Raw genomic sequence first — 19,922 nt, forward strand, 5'->3', positions numbered from 1 at the left:
GGTCCCAGAAACGCTGGGAGGTTTTGCGGCAGGGCAGCGAGGTACCTCCCAAAAGATAAATAAATGAGCACATCTCCTGATAGACTCACAAAGGCATCATCACCCCTAACAAACTGGATGATTATTCATCCTTACCGTCAAGCTCAGACCTGACCCAGACTCGAGTTCCCCCGGTGGCCTTTAAAATGGCCTTTTACGGTTGGCTTCGGAACCTGCGTGGGTTCCAAGTACCCGGTGAACCTGACGCCTGAGGGGTTGGCAGTCAGCTCTGGCTGGTGACTTCAACCCAGCCGGCAGTAAGCAAGCCCCAACCTGCATGGGCGGAGGCGTGGGGCTGGCGAGGCTACGAGGGCCTCACGTGACAGGAGCTCACCTCCCTGCGTGCTAGGCTGCCTGTTCCACCTCCCTGGTGGCATTTACGGCGCCAACGTGGATGGGAAGTGAGGAGGGGCGTGGAGGTCCTGCTTCCACTGGCCCCGAACGCTCTCTGCCCTGGGCTTCCCGTGGGCGACCCAGAGGCGCCCACCTGCCTCTCTGGAAACGGATCACGGGCTGGCTTTGGAGTCAGCCGGGTTCCACCACCACCTCATCAAAGGCAGTGAGTCCTATAGGGCAGACACCCCACCTCCCTGGACCTCTGTGTCCTTCTTTCTTTTTGGCCATGCCATGAGGCTTGTGGGAACTTAGTTTCCCGACCAGGGATCGAACCCAGGGCCATCCCTAACCTACGAGTCCTAACCACTGGACCGCCAGGGAACTCCCCATCTCTGTCTCCTCTTTCTTCCAAAGGAGAGTCTAGAAAAAAGGTGACCGGCTGGCTCAACTCCTTGGAAGTGAGACACAAAATCACACTGTTATGAGACCCCATCCACCTGCCACACCAGCAAAAGCAAAAAAGCTGACAACAGTGGTTGCTGGCGACCACGTCGGGGGAACAGGTGCTCCAGACACAGGGTGGGAGAAACTGGAAACTAGCGCCACCTTCTGGACGGCGGCGAGGTCGATTCAGTACAATTTAAAAAAACAGAGTGGGGTTGGGGGAAGGGAAAGGGGCTGGGGGTTAGAGCTGAAAGCCAAGAAGTCATGAGCCCGTTAACTGCTGGATCTGGTGCCAGGTTCCTGGGGGAGGGGTGGGGGATTCACGACCCTCTGCTCTCTACTCGCATACCTGTTTGAAAGGTTCCGTAAGAAAAAGGTAAAAAGCAAAATTATTCAGCAGTAAAAAGGAAGGAAGCACGGATACATACGACCACATGGATGAAACTCCAAACCATCATGCCGAGGGAAGAAAGCCAGCCACAGAGGATGATATATTGTATGATTCCATCTATATGAAAGGTCCCGGATAAGCAAATCCATAGACACAGGAAGCAGATCTGTGGTTGCCAGGGGCTGGCATTGGAAAACCAGCAGACGACCGCAAAGGGGCGCAAGTTAGCTTCTTGGGTCACTGAAAATGTTCTAAAATTGATTGTGGGGATGGCTGCACAGCTCTGAAGGTACTAAAAGCCACTGGCTTGTATTTGGCCACGCCACAGGGCCTGCGGGATCTTAGTTCCCCAACCAGGGATCGAACCTGGGCCCTTGGCAGTCAAAGTGCAGAGTCCTAACCCCTGGACCGCCAGGGAATTCCCTGACATATACTTTGAATAGGTAAATGTTTTGGTATGTGAATGATATCTCAATAAGGCTGTTAGATTTCCGTGAAAGCTGGATAAAACCAAAAACTGCACCTCTCCTTGACTCAGTATTTTGTGGCTTAAGAACTGATCCTGCAGTTCTGTTCGCCCACGAGCACAAAGATCTACTTATAAGGATATTCTTGGCACTTTTTGATTCCAACAGCAATAGGAGGCAGTCACCCGAAGGGTGTGTCTGCAAGGGACAGACAGGTTACAAGAATCACGGTTCATCTAAACAGTGAAACCTTCTGCAACCACAAAAAAACCTGAAATTCACCTATACCTACAAAACCAGAATGACTGCCAAACACGCTGTTTGGTGGGAAAAGTAGGGGACAAAGCCCACGCTAGCACGGGGGGCGATGAGCTGAGCGGTCTACCCCAGTGCCGCCCAGGACCCAGGCCAGGGTGCGGGGCCTGATATGCCAGGTGTTTTCATTGTTACTTGGTGCCTCTGGGCGGGTACTGGGAGGAAGGTCAGGGAGGTGGGGCCCATCTGGAACAACCACTGCGCAGGAACTTTTAAATCAGGAGAGAAATAGAGTAACATTTTTTTTGCGGGGGGGGGGGCGGGCAGCATGCAGGATCTCAGTTCTCCCACCAGGGATTGAACCCATGCCCCCTGCAGTGGAAGCGCAGAGTCTTAACCACTGGACCGCCAGGGAAGTCCCAGAAATTCGGTAACATTTTGATCAACATTAGAGCTGACCATCAGCCCTGGGGCTGGAGAATAATGTGTGTCTTTTCTTACATGTCTGAAATATTTCTGGCAGGAGATGCAGGAAACTTAACAGTGGAAAACTGGGCTCAGAGGGGCCCAGGGCGACTCGGTTTTCACACGATGACCTTTGATCATATTCAGATTATGTCACTACACGCCGACGGTGCTGCAAAATTTTTGTTTCGGGACTGGAAAAATTGGAGCTGCTACCCGTGCCCACCACACGGCAGGAGGGTTACTTGAGGTGACCTGTGTCAGGAGGGCAGGCGGTACCTGAGGGGCTCAGGCCCCCACTGTGGCCTCCATCTGAATTTGTTTGTCAGTTGCCCAGGGAGGAGCAGGGCAGTTACGCAACCCGTGGTTGGGCAATCTAGCAGGGAGGCCTGGGACCCTGTGTCAATATGCCTGAGGACGCTGGCCTGTTCGCTGCCTGGGTGGACAGCCAACCTGGCACTGGGTCTCCAGCCCTCCCCATTGGCCCTGGAGCCCACAGTTGCTCCCGAGGCCTTCCGCAGCCCCAGAGACCAGAGGAGAATGAGACCCAGCCCCGGCCCCGCTCAGAACTGGAAATCAGGGTCTCCACGGGACTGGTGAAAGGAATCACAATTCATCCAGACAATGAAATGCCAGGTAGCCGGAAAAAAGACTGAGATTTCCCCCTCTATGTGTGCGTAATGGGTTGAATCGTGTCCCCCTACTCCCTCCAAAAATACATTAAAATCCTAATGCCTGGGACCTCTCAGAATGTGACCTGATTTGGGTATTGGGTCGTTGCAGCTGTAATTATTTAAGTTAAGATGAGATCCCACGGGAGTGCGGTGGCCCCTAATCCAAAATGATGGGTGTCCCATAAAAGGAGAGATTTGCATACAGATGCTTGGGCAGGGAGGCGGGCGCACCGCATGAAGGTGAAGGCGGAGGTCAGGTGACAGAAGTTAGGGGAGGGGAAGGCAACAGATTCTCCCAGGACCGACCAACCCCACCAACACCTCGATCTCGGACTTCTGGCCTCCAGACCTGGGACGTGATCAATTTCTCTTGTTTAAGGCACTCGGTTTACGGTGCTTTGTGATGGCAGCCCTGGCAAACGAATACTGTACTGCAACGGAACTACTGTCAAAAGGTACTGTTTGGTGAGAAAGGTGGGGGGCAAAGCAGCAGAACACGGATAACGAGCTGAGTATTTCACCCCAGTGCTCCCGAGCCCAGACCAACCAAGGAAGACCCTGGGCCAGGGGCAGGGTCTTCCCTGCACCCTCGCTTCAGCCTCCTCCTGCCCTCCAGTCCATCCTCCACACGGCCCAGAGCTGCTCCTCCACGGCTCCCAGCCCTCCCATGGCTCCCCAGTGCCCTCAGGACAAATCCCAGCCCCTCAGGCTGGCATTTGAGGCCCCACCTGCCTCTGTGGCTCCATCTCCCCACTCCCCTGGGCCACCCACTAATTGAATCCATTCGAGAAGTTTCGATTCCTCAAACATGCCACGCCTTTCCTGCCTCAGGGCTTTTGCACATGCTGTTTCCCCCTGCCTAGACCGCTCTTCCCAGATAGCACCAATGCTCACACCTTCGGCTCTCCAGGCCTTGGCGCAAACATCACCATCTCAGTGTGTCCTTCCCGATCCCCTACTTAAAGCTTCCTCCTTCCTCCGTTCCCTGTTTTAGTTTTCAAACCAAGCAATGAATGGCCAGGTGTCCACCCCCATCCTTCATGGGGGGCTCTGGGCTCATGTCTCACTCACAGGTGATTTCCTCGTGGGTGAATCCCAGGACCCGCAGGGACTCCAGTGTCTCCTGGAGGAGCTCACGCTCCTGGCCCGGAGAGGATGATGGCCCGTTGGTCAGGAAGCGGTAGTGGGAGAACGGCTCCAGGAGGAGGTCGGCTGTAGGAATAACGGGGGGAGGCCAAGGTCAAGAATGAGCCGTAGAGTCAGACTCAAGTCCCGGCTTCCTCAATAGCCACCCCAGGAAGAGCATCACTTCCCCACTAGGAACCTCGGTCTCCTCCTCTGTCAAACGAGTGGGGATCCATTCTTCAAGGGTTTGGTGGGAAGGGCCAGGCGTGAAGTGGGTACTTAGCACATATTAGACCTTTCCTCTTCCCTCCTTCCATAATGATCCTCAAGTCGCAGAGTTGCCCAGAGAAGGCAGGAGCCGCCCACTGGCAGAAGCAACAGGGCTGCGGGTGCCTGAGTTAGCAGAAGCCATGGGACAGGAGGGGTCGATGGCACAGGGTTCGGAAGCCACCGTAAGCAGGAGGCTGGGTGCGGAGGGGCCAGGAGGCGGCCCAAGCTACGGGGTGGAAGAAGCCAGAATGACAGGGAGCCACAGGGCAGCGGGGCCACTGTAGACGAGACAGCCTTGGGGCGTTTCCACAGCCAGAGGGCCGGAGGAGCGCAGAGCAGGAGACAGAAGGAGTCTCAGGCAGGAGCCATGAGGCAGCAGGAGCCTACAAGCCACGCAAACCACGATCTTCGGGAACCACGAGATGGCAAAGCTGGAGTTGTTACAGCACCCGCTGGAGTAAGCAGAGCCCCGGAGCTTCAGGAGAGAAGTGAGTGTGGGCAGGAGACACGTGGCCACGTAGCTGGCATGAGCAAGGCCCGGGAGACAGCGGGAACCAGAGGGCAGCAGAGTCTGGGGGTGGCAGGAGTCGAGAGGCGGCAGAAACCAGGGGCGGTGGGATCCGGGAGGCGAGAGAATCCACCACCCAGCAGGAGCCTGACACAAAGCAGGTGCTTGACAAAGGTTAGTGCCTCCCATGTCCTCCGCCCCAGGGGGTCCACACGCGGCCACCACCCAGACCCCCGGGAGGGGTGGGGAGCCATTGGACACTAACCCTTGAGCTGCTCCCCGGCGCCTCCCAGCAGCTGGTAGAAGATGTGGAAGCTGCATTCGTCCTTGGCCTGGCGGATGGCCCTCGACTTCTCCAGCAGGTCTGGGTTGGGGGTGAGTTAAGGTGCTACGTGGAGGGGAACCCCCTGCTATCCCGTGGAACAGTGGAGTCACTCATAGCCCCGGCCGGCGACCTGGTCGCTAACTGGACCAGTGGCTTTGGACATGTGTCACTTAAGGCCTCAAGCCTTAGTTTCCTCATCTGTGCAAGGGGCCCGATACCGACACCCATCCGTGAGTCTATGAGGTGCTGTCGGGGTAAATGAGTTATTACGTGTCAAACACTGGAGCTGTGCCTGGTTTTTCGTTACCAAGGATAAGAATACCTCCCGCTGTCATGACCCTCTCAGCCTCAGTTTCCCCGTATGACTACTGGGGCTCTCAGCTTCTCCCTCTGGGAAAGCCACATGGCACGTTTACACACTGAAAATTGGTGAGACGCCTTAAAGGAAAATAAAACATCGGATAATTGGTGTAGCCGTCTGTGTCCTTCACTCATGGACCTCCGAGCACATATTTTGCACGACTGTCATAATGCAGGACCTGCCTTGGGGAGCCTCGCCCAAGACGGACTGCAAACCATTGACCCAAAACCCTGGGGCGCTAACCTGCTTGGGTGAGACAGGGAGGACCCACGGGAGGAGGTCCCACAGGGCAAGGTGGGGTGAAGGGAGCATGCACGACCTGTGAGACCCTGGGTGATGACAGCCCCGAGCCTCGTTTTCCTCTTCTGTGAAATGGGATGATAACAGCATCTGCCTCACAGGGTTACAGAGACGAGGAACCGAGTTAACATATGGAGAGTTCTCAGGACACTGCTAGGCACGCAGTAAACCCTCAAGAAATGTTGGACAGGCTGATGCTGGTGTGAGGGGTCAGGCCAAGCCCGGGATCCATCTGTTTGACCCCGGGGGTGGCACCTGCCCCGCGAACACCAATGACCACAGGCCGGTCATTGGCCCCGAGGCAGAGACAGCCAGGAAGAAGAGCCGTGCCTGGTGGGGGCAGCCCCAACTGGATGGGGAGTGTGGATGGGAGAAAGTTAGCGTTTGGAAGCAGGCAGAGAAGATTCCAGGGTCCGTGGAGGCCTGGGATGGCAGGATGGATGGGGCAGGGAGAGCCGTGAGCTCTAAGAAGTTGTGTGAGCAGGAACCATGATGCAGAGAGGTGACGGGCCACAGGAACTGTGGGGATCAGAAGCTGGGGACATGAGGCCTTGAGCCCAAGGAAGAAGTTACCAGGTGACAGCAGAGTCCATGGGGCCCAGCTCCTTGACAGAGAGATCCCTGTTTCCTTACTCCCAAAGCCCTCTTAGGAAAAACCCTTCACCAACACACTGCTTCTCAACCCTCCCCCAGATTACCGGCGGGGTGGGGGGAGGGCAGTGAGCTTAGATACCGCGGGGATGGGAATGTGATTTGTTATGAATATCAACCACATTGCAATGAATAATTATTAACAATATTAACATTATAAGGACACTGCTAATCTAATCATTCATTCCTAATAATGATAGCTCGTCCTTTTTTTTTTTTTTTTCCTCCGTGCCACACGGCTTGCGGGATCTTAGTTCCCCGACCAGGCAGGGACTGAACCCGGGCCCTCGGCAGTGAGAGCGCCGGGTCCTAACCACTGGGCCGCCAGGGAGTTCCCAGAGAGCTCATGCTTGAGTGCTTACGATGTGGCAGGGGCCACGCTAAGAACCTGCCTCCCTTCAGACCCTTCCAGAGTAGGTTCAACGATCCGTCCCCTTCTACAGAGGGGAAAACTGAAGCCCGGAGAGGTCAAATCACGTGCTCAAGAGCCTCAAAGTGTCAGAGCTGGGATTCGAACGCGGGTGGGTGTGATTTCTTCGCTCATTCTCTTATGCTCTGCACTCCTGGAGCTTCTGGGTTTTATCTTTTAAATTCCTACCGAGCATGTGTGGGAAAGGTTTGACACAGCTGGCCTGAGTCAGCCGGCTTGGAAGGCCCGCCTCTGGCTGGTGTCTGGGAATCTGGATTTCGGGAGGGTTCCCAGCCTTCCTTGGCTGATAGGAGGGGCTCCCTGCACCTAAACTGTTTGTGCAAAACAACATGGTTTCTTCTGAACACCCGCTTTCCTTCAGGGACTCCGGAATTTGGGTACGTGACAGGGAGAGGGTGCCTATGTGATCAGCCCCCAGTAAAAACCCTGGGCACGGAGTCTCTGATGAGCATGCCTGGTAGAAAACATTTCACACGTGTTGGCACACCTGGGAATTAAGCACATCCCGTGTGACTCCATGGGGCAAGGCCTCTGGAAGCTGGCACTGCCTGCCCCCCCTACTCAGCCCCACATGCCTTCCCCTTTTGCTGCCGGCGCTCGCGACCCTTATGGTTAAGTCATAGCCGACCCTCCGCCCCATAGCAAGGCTGGGCTGGCCTTCTCCTAAAAGCTCCGGGAGGCCCTGCCCTCCTCCCTTCGTGTGGAGATGCTGCCACTGCCCCTTCCTGAGGTTCTAGGATCCTTCCCCTTCTGCAGAGGGGGAAACTGAGGCACAGTTTCTGAGCTGCAGGGAGCCAGGTTTCCCGGCAAGTGTGGACACCTGTTTTCCGTAAGCGGTGAGATCCCAAGAGCCACTCTCCTTGGCTGCCACCCCTCGTCCCCCCACCAGGCACCCCTCCAGGCAGTGAGAGGATACAAGTCTCGATGTTGGCGCCCACGATGTACCCGGCAACGTCGAAGTTGATGCGGATGAATTTGCCCTGCGAGGGAAGCAGGTGGAGGGACTTAGCCAAAGATCCCGTGGGCCTAGAGAGCACCGCCAACCCACACTCACGCCTCCCAGAGCCAGGGCTGCCTCTTGCTTTCTCCCTCCACTGAACCCCACTCCAATCGTGAGGTTCCAGTTCGGGGGGCAGTTCCTAGGGGAATTCAAGGTCCAGGCCCCTTTGACTTCTTTCTTTGGGACCCAGGTCCCCAGCTCCTTCATCCCTCAGACCTAGGAGCCACGGCCCCCAGGCCCCTCCTCCTTCAACAGACCCATACATCCTGCCTCCCCTCCACCATCCTCCTAAACTCCCAGCTCCTGTTTCACTGACTCAGGCCCAGGCACCGCCCTTCCCCAGCACTCACAAATCGGGAGGAGTTGTCATTCTTTACTGTCTTGGCGTTGCCAAAGGCCTCCAGGATGGGGTTAGCCTGAAGAAGCTGCCGCTCCAGCTCACCCTGCAGGGGCACGGGGGATGACCCGTCAGTGGGGGGAGGGGGGTTGGCCCAGCTGTAAGGGGGGTGGATCTGTGTCACAGCTGGCTGAGTGTCTGTGTGTGTGGGGCCTTTGTGTGTCTGGGTGTGTGCCCTCTTTCCTGCATCTGGGTCTTGCCCTTCAGTCTACTGTGAAGGGAACGAGGAAACATCTCCAGGATACATTGTTAGTGGAAACAAAACAAAACAAAAAGCAAGTTGCAGGAAAATACCTACAGTGTGATCCCATTAATAAAAAATGAATTGAGGGAAAAGCACACCACAAAACAGGACTCCTATTTCTATAAGGATAGACACGTCAGTAAACATTTAGAGAAAGGCCTGCAAGGATACACATCAAACTGTCAACAGCATAAGACACTCCAAGGAAGGAGGACTGAGAGGAGGAAAGAGGAATTTCACTTTATCTGATCGTTGTTGTTACAGCGAATACGTACTCACGTATCACTTGTAGAATTAAAGAAAAACCTATACCATCTATGTAAAGTGCTTCAAACTGTTTGGCAGCTTGGTAGTTTCCTCCCCCAGTCGGGCTGATCCACGGGTAGCGATTTTTTATTTATTTATTTTTTTAAGATAGGAACCTTTTTTTAAAATTGAGGTATAGTTGATTTATAATATTGTGTTAGTTTCAGGTATACAGCAGAATGATATGGTTATACATATATATGTATATACCTATGTTCTTCTTTTTCCGATTCTTATCCTTTATAGTCCATTACAAGATATTGAATATAGTTCCCTGTTCTATACAGTAAATCCTTGGTGTTTATCTATTTTCTACGTGGTAATATGCATCTTTTCATCCTCTACTCCCAGTTTCTCCCTCCCCCCACCCCCACGGGTAGGGATCTTATTCTGAACTTCCCTACAGCCACCTCGCTGTCAGAGCCAGGAACATAGTAGGTGCTCAGTCAACAGCAATCCCCTTCCCCTCTTTCCTAGCCAGGCTCTCAAGGACACTAACTATTTCTTCAAATGCCCTGTGAGCCCTCAGACACTAGCCTGAGCTGGGAGTACACATTACGCCTACCATAGCTGTCAGTGTGGGTCTGTGGGTTGTGTGAACTCGTGGTGTCTGTGGGCTCTGTTAGCAGATCAACAATAAATGGTAGTTTGGGCCTCTGGGTTGTTTCACATTGGGATCTGTGGCCAGTCTGCACACAGTAGGGCTAACAGAAACGGCTGTGTGGTTGGGGTCTGCACACGTGCGGTAGGACCACACTAAATGCCAGCATGGGCCCTAGGTGTGTGCATGCAGTAGGGCTGCCATAAGCAACAGTGGGGTGGGGGGGGCCTGTGTGCACACAGTTGGGTTGTATGAAATGACAGTGTGGGGCTGGGCGTGCACACAGCAGGACTGTCATAAGTGGCAATGTGGCTTCCTGGCAGGGGTGACCATCAGTGCCTGAGGGGGCCCTGTCTGCCAGGAAGACTGTGGTTTGGGGTGACCCAGGTGGTAAGAGGGGTGACAGGACTCGAGGTGATTCCCCACTACTCACATAAGACACGGTGCTGGTGGAGGCCTGGGGAAGTCACAGGACATGAGACACGGACCGGGACACGGACCAGGACACAGCACATGGAACATGGACAGACACACAGGTGAACTGGTGGTCTCAGGTGGTGGGTGGGGTGAGGCGGAGAGACGAGGGGCTGGGGAAACTGGCCATGTGGAGTGGGGTGGCATCGGGCTGGGGGAGGGTTACCCACAGCACCTGGGGTTTGAATCCAGGCTGGTCCTTCCTGGGTGTGCGGCCTCGGACAACCAATTCACCCCAGCTGTGACTCTTCCCGTCTTTAACGCAGGAAGACCACACCCACCTCACTGGCGTGTTACAGTAATAGAAGCAAAGGGACTAGCACTATATAAATGCTCACTTACAGAGCAAACCTGGGCATTGCCAGAACCTAAACAGGCCTGACACACAGTGGATGCTCTGGAATGTAAGCACCTACTGTGTGCCAGGTGCTGTTCCAAGGGCCAATGAGGCCAAGGACTGGCCTTCACATTTTTGTGTCTACCCTGCCTCTGCTCCCAGCACTATATCAGGCACACAGTAGGGACGCAGGGGGCATGGGCAGCCAGGAGAAGGCCCACAACTGTGTCCCTCCATGAGGGAGGCAGGGAGTTAGCTATGGGGGGAAGCAGAACCTGAGATGGAGGGGGCCTTGCTGGTGGCAGGGTCCAGAGTACATCCCAAGGCAGGTCACTTACCGGGACACCCGGCTCCTTCCTGCCCTTTGGCGATGATGCCACGTGGGCGAGGTACTGGATGACTTTCTTGGTGTTTTCTGTCTTCCCAGCCCCAGACTCCCCGCTAAGGGGGGGCACAAAGGGAAACAAAAAGGGTCAGCAATGTTCCGAGGTAAGCCCCGCCCATTCCAAGCAGAGCCACTCCCAGCCGGGACCCCGCTTCCTCCAGGAAGTCCTTCAGGATTACTCACGTGCAGAGAATGGATTGATCCTCACGATCTGTAGGGGACAGAGAGGGACGTGTCACCTGGGAGGATTTCTCCAGCGAGACACTGGCCACCCTCTTTTCAAAATCCTTCCCAAGGGCTAAGGAAAAGCTTGGATTTTGACATGTGACCCTCCTGGATTCTAATACCTAACCCTAACTCAACCTCTCATTTGCTGTGTGACCCTGGGAAAGCAGCTACCCCTCTCTGAGCCTGTGTCCTCACCTGTAAAATGGAGACAACAAGCTCCAACTGAACAGAATGTGATTCATTCAACAACCTTCAATTTGAGTCCCTACCGTGTGCTGCCTTGTGCTGAGTGTGTGAAATTCAAAGACATGAGAGTGAGATCCTGGACCCCAGGCTCAGCCTCTAATAGAAAACAGGCCACAGAATCGTAGTTATGGTGACTGGTGGCCCATTGGTGGGTCATCTGCCCAACTTGAGGGCAGAGAGCACAGCTCAGTCACCACCATCTCCTCCTGCGCTCGCCCTGGGCTTGACACAACCCTTCAACAAATGCACACTGACCACCTACTAAGTGTCAGACACTGAGGGCGGTGGGAATTTGCAAGGTCCCTGCCCTCATGGAGCATCCGCTTGAGTGGGGGATAAAAGCACATAAACTAGGGGAGTTTCCTGGTGGCCTAGTGGTTAGGACTCTGGGCTTTCACTGCCGTGGCCTGGGTTCAATCCCTGGTCTGGGAACTGAGATCCCCGCAGGCCATGCAGCACAGCAAAACAAACAAACAAACAAAACAACAACACCCCCCCCCCCCCATAAACTAAAAATGAAGATTTGACAGCTGGCAATGTCTGGAGACATTTTTGGTTGTCACAACCTGGGAGGGCTGTCCTACAAGTTTTAGTGGTAAAGCCCAGGGATGCTGCTTAATATCCTATGATGCACAGGACGACCCCCCACTCCAAAGAATCATCCAGCCCCAACGTCAACAGAGCCAGGGTTGAGAAGCCCTGGTCTAAAGTCATAAGAAGTGACTGAGGGGAGGGGTCGAGGGCCAGAAGGCGTCTCAGAAGAGGTGCTGTTTCAGCTCAGCCCTAAAGGTCGAGGAAGCAGGGAAAAAGCATTCCAGGCAGAGGGCACAACCAGTGCAAAGGCCCTGTGGTGGGACCAAGTTGGAGATGTTTGAGAGACAGCAAGGAGGCCGGTGAGGCTGGGGGAGGGGGCAGAGCTGGAGATGATGCAGATGGGTTTGGAGACCACGATTAAAGGGTCTGGATGGTTTTTAAGGACGGCAGGAGGTCTCTGGGTGGTTTTAAGCCAGAGAGAGGGCTGCATTCAATAGGGCCTCAGAGTTAGCAGCCTGGTTTGGGAGCCTATGGACATGGGTTCAAGGCCCAGCCACCTCCCCGCCTTGCTGTGTGACCTTGCGTCAGTCTCTGAGGTCTTCTGTGCCTTACTTTCCCCATCTGAAAAATGGGGCAGAGTGGTTAGGACTTGGTGCTTTCACTGCAGGGGCCCGGGTTTGGTCTCTGGTCGGGGAACTAAGATCCCGCGAGCTGCACCGCGTGGCCAGAAAAAAGAAAAGAATCTTGGAGATGAAACACGGGGCTCAAAACAGCCCCTACCTCACAGGGCCATAGTCAGAACTCAGAGAGAATCTTCAATGTTTTTTTAATATACCAGCTAGTATATAATACAGTTATGTGGCCTGTTTTGTATCCAGGGCTGAACCTGGGATCCAGAATCTTGCTCTCGTGTCTTTGAATTTCACATGCTCAGCACAAGGAGGAACATGGTAGGGGCTCAAATTGAAGTTTCTTGAATGAATTACATTCTGTTCAGTTGGAGTTTATTGTCTCCATTTTACAGGTCGAGGAAACTGAAGCTTAGGGGGAATTGCTTGGTGGTCCAGTGGTTAGGACTCAGCACTTTCACTGCTGGGGCCCACGTTCAATCCCTGGTCGGGGAGCTAAGATCCTGCAAGCCTCACGGTGTGGCCAAAAAAAAGAAAAAAAAAAGAAACTGAGGCTCAGAGAGGGACAGCCACTTTCCCAGGGCTACACAGCAAGCAAGAGGCTGAGTCAGGGTTGGGTATTAGAATCCAGGAGGGTCACATGTCAAAACTGAACAGTGCCCAGCCCAGGACGAGGACATGATACAGTGTGACCGACACGCAAGCTGCAGCTGGGGGCCTTGGGTTCGAATCCTACCTCAGCCACTGACCCACCAGTGGGACGGTGGGCAGTGACTGTGCTGCTCTATGCCTCAGTTTCCCCATCTGGCAACCAGGGATAACGAGCACACCTCCTTCATAGGGTGGCTGTGATGTTAAATGTGTTCATCCCTGAAAAGTGTTTGACCCAGAGTAGGCATTCACTCTTATTTTCTTGAACATTTATTCCTGTTATATTAACGAGTATAAAAAATATGTAACAAATTAGATTACATAACCAAATAAAATGTTACCTCTGACTAAACACAAATTTATAATGTGACTATAAAAACATTATATATAAATGTTTGAGTGCATAATGCAGGTATTTGCAGGTATTTTATTATATATATATATATATGCATGTATGCATACATAATAAATATCTAATGAGTGTAGTATGAATACTACATGGGAATTATGGAATTTTGCCAGAACTGATCGACATTGTCATGGGGTGAATGGCAGCCCCTCTGACGAACATCCTTGCGCAGTGCTCAGCCTGCCCAGCTGCACACAGCGACCCCATGCTGCCCGTCGTCTAAAGGGCAGCCATTCACCCATGACAATGTAGATCATGTCAACAATATACATGCTGAATGAATGAACAGTCTTAAGAATCACTGTTTCAAGAGCAATTTTTGCAAGAGCTGGCAACAGTGAGGTCCCAAATGAGACTTGTTGAGGGAAGGGGTGAACAGAGAGACAGATAAAAAGGGGCCTGTCTGGTAGGACCCAGAGCCTCGCCCACTCAGCCCTCCACTGGTGTTACCTCCTGCCCCACAAAGAAGCCTCACAGTGTCTGAAATCCTTGACCTGTCATCTGATCCTGACCCCCAGCCCAGTCCCCACTGAAGAGGCACCTCCAGCAGCCCAAGCCCACACTCACCCTGGAGCATGCTTCGGTAGGCCCCTTCAGTCACTGCGTACACGTGGGGCGGCACTTCGTGGCGCTTTTTGCCCCGGTACATCTCCACAATCGCCTCCGTATAGATGGGAAGCTGCTTGTACGGGTTGATGACCACACAGAAAAGGCCGGAGTAGGTCTGCAGTGGGCAAGAAGGAGAGGGCCTCAGCTAGCTGCCTGCCTGTGGCCCAGAGGGCGGCATGGGGCTGCCGTGTACAGCTGGGCAGGTTGTGCACTGCACAAGGACATCTGGCAAAGGGGCTGCCATTCACACCATGACAATGTAGATTTGAACATTTGTTACAGTTTCAGGCTGATGGTTGAAAAGAAGCTTTCCAAACTGCACAAAGGTGCTGAGGATTCACACACACAGAGAGAATGTAGGCTCTGTAGCCCAGTCACTGCTTGGACTCGCACATGCGTGAAAGGACCACGTGCAAGTTCATCTGTAGCATCATTTTTAAAACAGCGACAGATTGGAGACAATCTGGATGCTCGGTCATACAATGGATTCCTATGATGCTTCTGGTGTACTGTATACAGGTAGAGAACTATCTCCAAAACATTATCACGGAAAGGAGACAAGGTAAGAACTGTTTGCACTGAAAGGGGTACAAGAAGAATATTTTTATGGATTTGCTTGAATACACAGAATATTTCTGGAAGGGTGCTCCCAGTATGTGCAGCAGCTGAAACACAACAAGAGCATGTCTGCAGTTTCTGTTCACAACAGACTCACAGGACCTGCTGCCACGACCGTCTTGGTGGTTCCTTCCTATTGGAGGAAATGCTAAACAGGTTCTCAAGGTGAGTGAAAATAAAGATGTGATTTTTTTTTTTTTTTTGCATCCAAGTTCATGGACACCCTGAATTTGTCCACACAGCTGTTGGGCCTGAGTGCAGGACCCTGTAACGGTTTAAGAACTGTTCCAGCTCGGACAGAGCCTCGGGTAGACAAGACGCACTTAGGATGGACAGAGGCAGTTAGACAGCTAGAGGGCTAGCTGATCACCTAGCTAAACCAACCCAGAGAGCTAACGAGCTAAGTTAGCTGGACTAAGCTAGCTAATCCAGCAGAGAGTTAGCTGCTTAGGGGCTTAGCTAGTTAACTATGAAACCAGTTAGCTACTTAGCCAGCTAGTTAGCTACTAAGCTAGTTGAATGGCTAGCCGGTTACTTGTTGGTTGGTAGCAGAACTGCTTTAAGCTCCCAGATGGCTAGAGCTTCTCAAGCAGAGCGAGGGTGTGGCCACCACAGGCTGCCCGGCTCCCAGGTGCCAAGCTTTTAAGGATGGGAGGGTGGGTGGAACAACCGGTTTGCTGGGTGTCTGCCCTCCCTGCCAGCAGCTCCCAGGAGCTCTCGAGGGCAGGGCGGCCGGACCACATTCCCAGGGAGGGTATCTCATGGCTGCTGGCGCCCAGGCCCCCACTCCTGGCTGACAGAGGAGCCTTCCCGACCCGTGCCACTCCCCATCTCAGCCCCCTCCTGCCAACCATACCTTGTGGCCAGGGCGACACCCCAGATGGAACCTGAGCTGGCTGCCAAGGCCAGGGGGCAAAGGGCAGAGGCTGGTGTGCCTAGAGAGGGTCGGGGACACCTGAGTGGCTGGGTCACAGCTGCGGAAAACCTGGCTGGAAGGGTCTGGGGTAGCTGCTCCAGCCCTCGGAGCTCTGAAGGCAGACCCACCAGGTGCAACTCCCTGCCTCCCCCTCTCCTCAGCCCCGTGGCTCTCCCCACAGTCTCGGTTTTCTCCCTGAGAAACCCTCCCCATCTCATTACAGAGGCTGTGGGGATTAAGGATGATAATGAATAAAAACCAGCCAGCCCAAGGCGGGGCCCCATAAAAGGCACTCCAGCCATGGGTCCCCAGACGCTCACGTTCCCATCCCACTTGAAAGCTAAGAGTTCACTCAGACTCGGATGCCACGTCATCCTGGGTTTCGAGCCCTGTGTGACTTAGCACAAGGGGCTCGCCCTCTCTGAGCCTCAGTTGCCAGTCCTGGTAAAATGGAGCTGTAACCCCCACACACACAGTCTAGAAGGATTCTGAGAGTGGCACGCCACCACGCATCTTCCAGTGTCTCACGGAGCAGAGAACATGGCCAGTGTTCAGCAGATGGGTTCCCTTCCTGCCCTGAGCATCCCAGTGAAGGGACCGAGACCTTGAGCCACTCAAGGCCAAATAGCCTATTAGCGACAGAAACTGGGTTTCTAGAACCCCGGACGCCCCCCACTCCTTGCACTGGGAAGCGCTGTCTTCCCCATCACCAGTTGGCCAGTTAGTATTTATTAAGCAGGGCCCAAGAACGAACAAGGTGGAGTTTGAATCGAATCTTCTAGCTGCGTGGCCTGAGCAAGCACCTTAACTTTTCTGGGTCCCATTTTCTCATCACACAGGGACGGGAACAGCGCTTCCACAGAGGGCTGCTAGGAGCCATCCACAAGTTCCCGTTGCAAGTACAGGGCTCAGCGTGGGTCCTGGAGCCCTGTGCACGCATATTTATTTATTTGTTTGTTTGTGTATTTATTGGCTGCGCGGCATGCGAGGATCTTAGTTCTCCGACCAGGGATCAAACCTGCGCTGCCGCTGCAGCCTTAACCACTAGACCTCCAGGGAGCTCCCTGTGTGTGTTTAATATGTTAGCTGTTAGCTACTCCTGGGCTAATGGCTTCTCCTCTCCAAGCCGTGGACCAAGGAGGTGATAACCCCTACCTCACAGCCTTACGTGGAGAGGGGGTCAACAGATCATATTGGAAAGAAGTTTAGAACAGCTCCTGATGGAGAAAGCAGGCCCTCACTAATTGCTAATAATTATTGTTAAGGCCCTATTTGCTTCCTGTCTGGGCTTCTGGAATCTTCTATCTCACTTTCATTTGTCAGGTCCCAATTCTCTGGCTCTTGGGCCATAGCCTTAGCTCAGGCCTTACCATTTTTTCCCCTGAACTTTCCCAATAATCTTCCTAATGCAGTGGATAGGATGTAGGGTCTGCAGTCAGATGGCCTGGGTTCAAATCCCAGTTAAGCTGGTTTGTAGCTGGTGGGGCTTTGTCCAAATCCTGGCCCCTCTCTGAGGCTCAGTGTCCCCAGCTGCACAATGGGGATGATAGGAGATACCTTACAAAGTTGCCGTGAGGGTTCAGAGTGTTTATTAACAGGAAAAGGGTGGCTCAGTGTTTTGGGTGCCCCTCTGATCCCCTGTCTTTGGTTAGGTCCAGGGGAGTGGCCTAGACAGAGGTCTCTTTCCCAGGACTCGCAAAGGTTAGTGAGGAATCATAAGGGCCCAGTACAGCCTGGAGAAGCTGCCACCTCCATCCAGGGCCAGACAGCCCTCAGTTCAAATCCCACCCCTGCCACCAAAAGCTGAGGGTCCCTGAGCCAGCCACTGTCCCTCTCACAACCTCAGTCTCCTCCCCAAACAGGAATCAGATTTCATAAAAAACATTCTAATCTTGTGCTTGTGACCCTTAATGGGATGGATACTGGGGCCAGTTTATTTATCTTTATTTTTTGATACATCTCATCATTTATTGAAATGTTCTTTTATTACTCTCATTAAAGTTTTGTGGTTTTTAAAAAAATATAAAACCAGCACTTTTCCTTTTAGGGTTTTAGCGAGGTGTTTTGTAGTTTTTCTTGTGGGGTCAGTTGAAATGCGTAAGGTAGTGAGACCCCAGCACTCTAAGCTAGTGTTTGGAGCATGACTCTGGGGCCAGCTGCCTGGGTTCAAATCCTTCATGTCCATGTGACCTGGGACCCAAGTCACTTAACATTCCTGAAACATCAGGTGATAAGAACAAGCTCCGCCCCAGAAGTGAGCTGATAACCCACAGGAAGCACTTAGTATAGTACTTGGCACATCACAAGTGCGTGATAAATATTTGCTAGCCACCCATGATCATTATTTCTCATTACTATTGTCCACATTCCTCGTCACTCTCTCTAATCCTGTTTGCTCTGAATAACAGCTTTGGCTGTCCCTGAGAACCACCCTGGAAGCTTATTAAAAAGACCAGTCACACCCTCAGAGAGCCTGATTTAAATGGGGTGAGGCGGGGCTTGAGTGTTGGTATTTAAAAAAAATTCCTAACACGATTCTAACGTGAAGGCAGAGCTAAGAACTGCTGCCCTACTCCACCTGTTTGCTTTTAATGTGAGACAGTGAATGCTTAACAGAGACTAGACCATAGTCAACCTCACTATCATCAATCCCTTCTTAATCCTAAGAGGCATCATAGCAAAGTGGTGGGGCCTGGAGCCAGACTACCCACGTCTGCCAAGTCCAACTGGGTGACCTTGGTCAAGGAACTTGACCTTTCTGTGCCTCAGTTTCTTTATCTGTAAAACGGGGACAAAATGCTTTATAATTGTGCAAATGTATTGAAACAATATATTTTAGAGTGCCTAGTACATGCTTAATAAATGTTAGTTTTTATTGTTATTAAATCTCTCTGGGCCTCAGTTTCCTTTCAGGTATAAAACACTCTACTATTTGTAAGATGAAAGGAAACAAATGCACAGAGCCAGGCATGCAGTTTTCCATACTCAGTGGCTCCCATTAATTATCACTACAGATCCATATCCCTTTCTCAAAGCCTTTGGATGTGTTATATTTGAGGATTCAGAATTTTTTTAACTTAAGGAAAATAATAAGGAGCATCTACCCTATAATATTACAGGACGCCCCCAATGGGGTCTGAGGCACTCTTTATGCAATAGTTTATCATTTGGCATGTAAGCGTAGGCAGAGTCATACGACATGGGATAAAGATTATAAATAGCCTCAGGTTGGTTCAAGTTGTGGCGCTGACACCCAGACCCGCACCCCGGGCAATGCCCTCCCGCGGGAGGAGGCCACTCACATAGATGAGGCCGGAGTAGTATCGCTCGCGGAGGTTGTGCAGCACGGAGGCCTCATTGAGGCAGGTCAGCTCAGCCATGTCCTCGGCCTTGCTGAACTTGGGTGGGTTCATGCGCTGGATCTGGTCCCGCGGCAGCCGCAGCCGCCGCCCACTCTCCGCCAGCTCCACCTCGGCTTCCTCCTCACCCTCATCCCGCAGGGCCGCCGCCTCGAAGCCGTGCAACTCCGAAGGCACCCATACCAGGCGCCGTGCTGTCCACTCCACCTGCGGGGACGTGGCCGAGCCCCCAGGCACACTCCCCACGCCCGGCCCACGGGGCGCGAACAGGAACGGCTGGGCCGCCTCGGGCACTGGGCCAGGCCTGGGGGGTGCCTTCCGCCCGGGCACCGACACGGTCACTGCTGCCATGGTCTGCAGGGAGAGAGCAGAGGGCGAGGTTCAGGGAAGGGGGGGCTCCATCCCCACCCCAGATCCCCCAGGCAGTCGCCACTGCCTTTCTCCACCAGACCTCGATTTACACGTCTGCAAAATGGATCCACAGATCTTCCTTTACTCATTCCACCCATTCACCTCTCTATCCATTCATTCATTAAATAATTCTGTTTGTGTGTATGTGGCCACACTACGTGGCTTGTTGGATCTTAATTCCCTGACGAAGGATTGAACCCTGGCCACAGCAATGAAAGCTCCAAGTCATAACCACTGGACCCCCAGGGAATCCCTGATTCAATAATTCTTTAATAACAACCTAAATGTTCATCAACAGATGAATGGACAAAGATGTGGTACATATATACAGTGGAATGCTCCTCAGCCATTAAAAAAAGAATGAAATAATGCCATTGGCAGCAACAGGGATGGACCTAGAGATTATCATACCAAGTGAAGTAAGTCAGACAAAGACAAATATCATATGATATCGCTTCTACGTGGAATCTAAAATATGACACAAACGAACTTATCCACGAAACAGATTCACAGACATAGAGAACAGA

General features: G+C 52.9%; 1 protein-coding gene across 3 annotated transcripts in view; it reads right to left on the reverse strand.

Annotated features, from left to right (window-relative positions):
- MYH14 (myosin heavy chain 14) overlaps nucleotides 1-19,922 on the reverse strand; it is a 90,267-nt gene that overhangs the window by 65,724 nt on the left and 4,621 nt on the right. For 2 of the 3 annotated variants that reach the window (XM_024768492.1, XM_024768493.1), the window contains exons 2-10: nucleotides 18,928-19,338; nucleotides 14,050-14,206; nucleotides 10,969-10,996; nucleotides 10,739-10,841; nucleotides 10,023-10,046; nucleotides 8,392-8,484; nucleotides 7,958-8,021; nucleotides 5,240-5,338; nucleotides 4,143-4,283 (exon numbers count right to left, since the gene is read on the reverse strand). In XM_024768492.1, the coding sequence (XP_024624260.1) occupies nucleotides 4,143-4,283; nucleotides 5,240-5,338; nucleotides 7,958-8,021; nucleotides 8,392-8,484; nucleotides 10,023-10,046; nucleotides 10,739-10,841; nucleotides 10,969-10,996; nucleotides 14,050-14,206; nucleotides 18,928-19,335 (1,117 nt within the window). In that variant the 5' untranslated portion in view covers nucleotides 19,336-19,338. The remainder of the gene's footprint in view (nucleotides 1-4,142; nucleotides 4,284-5,239; nucleotides 5,339-7,957; nucleotides 8,022-8,391; nucleotides 8,485-10,022; nucleotides 10,047-10,738; nucleotides 10,842-10,968; nucleotides 10,997-14,049; nucleotides 14,207-18,927; nucleotides 19,339-19,922) is intronic. The other variant, XM_024768494.1, reaches the window with a different exon arrangement.

Source organism: Neophocaena asiaeorientalis, unplaced genomic scaffold (genome assembly GCF_003031525.2).
Source record: "Neophocaena asiaeorientalis asiaeorientalis breed wild unplaced genomic scaffold, Neophocaena_asiaeorientalis_V1.1 scaffold629, whole genome shotgun sequence".
Lineage (NCBI taxonomy): Eukaryota > Metazoa > Chordata > Mammalia > Artiodactyla > Phocoenidae > Neophocaena > Neophocaena asiaeorientalis.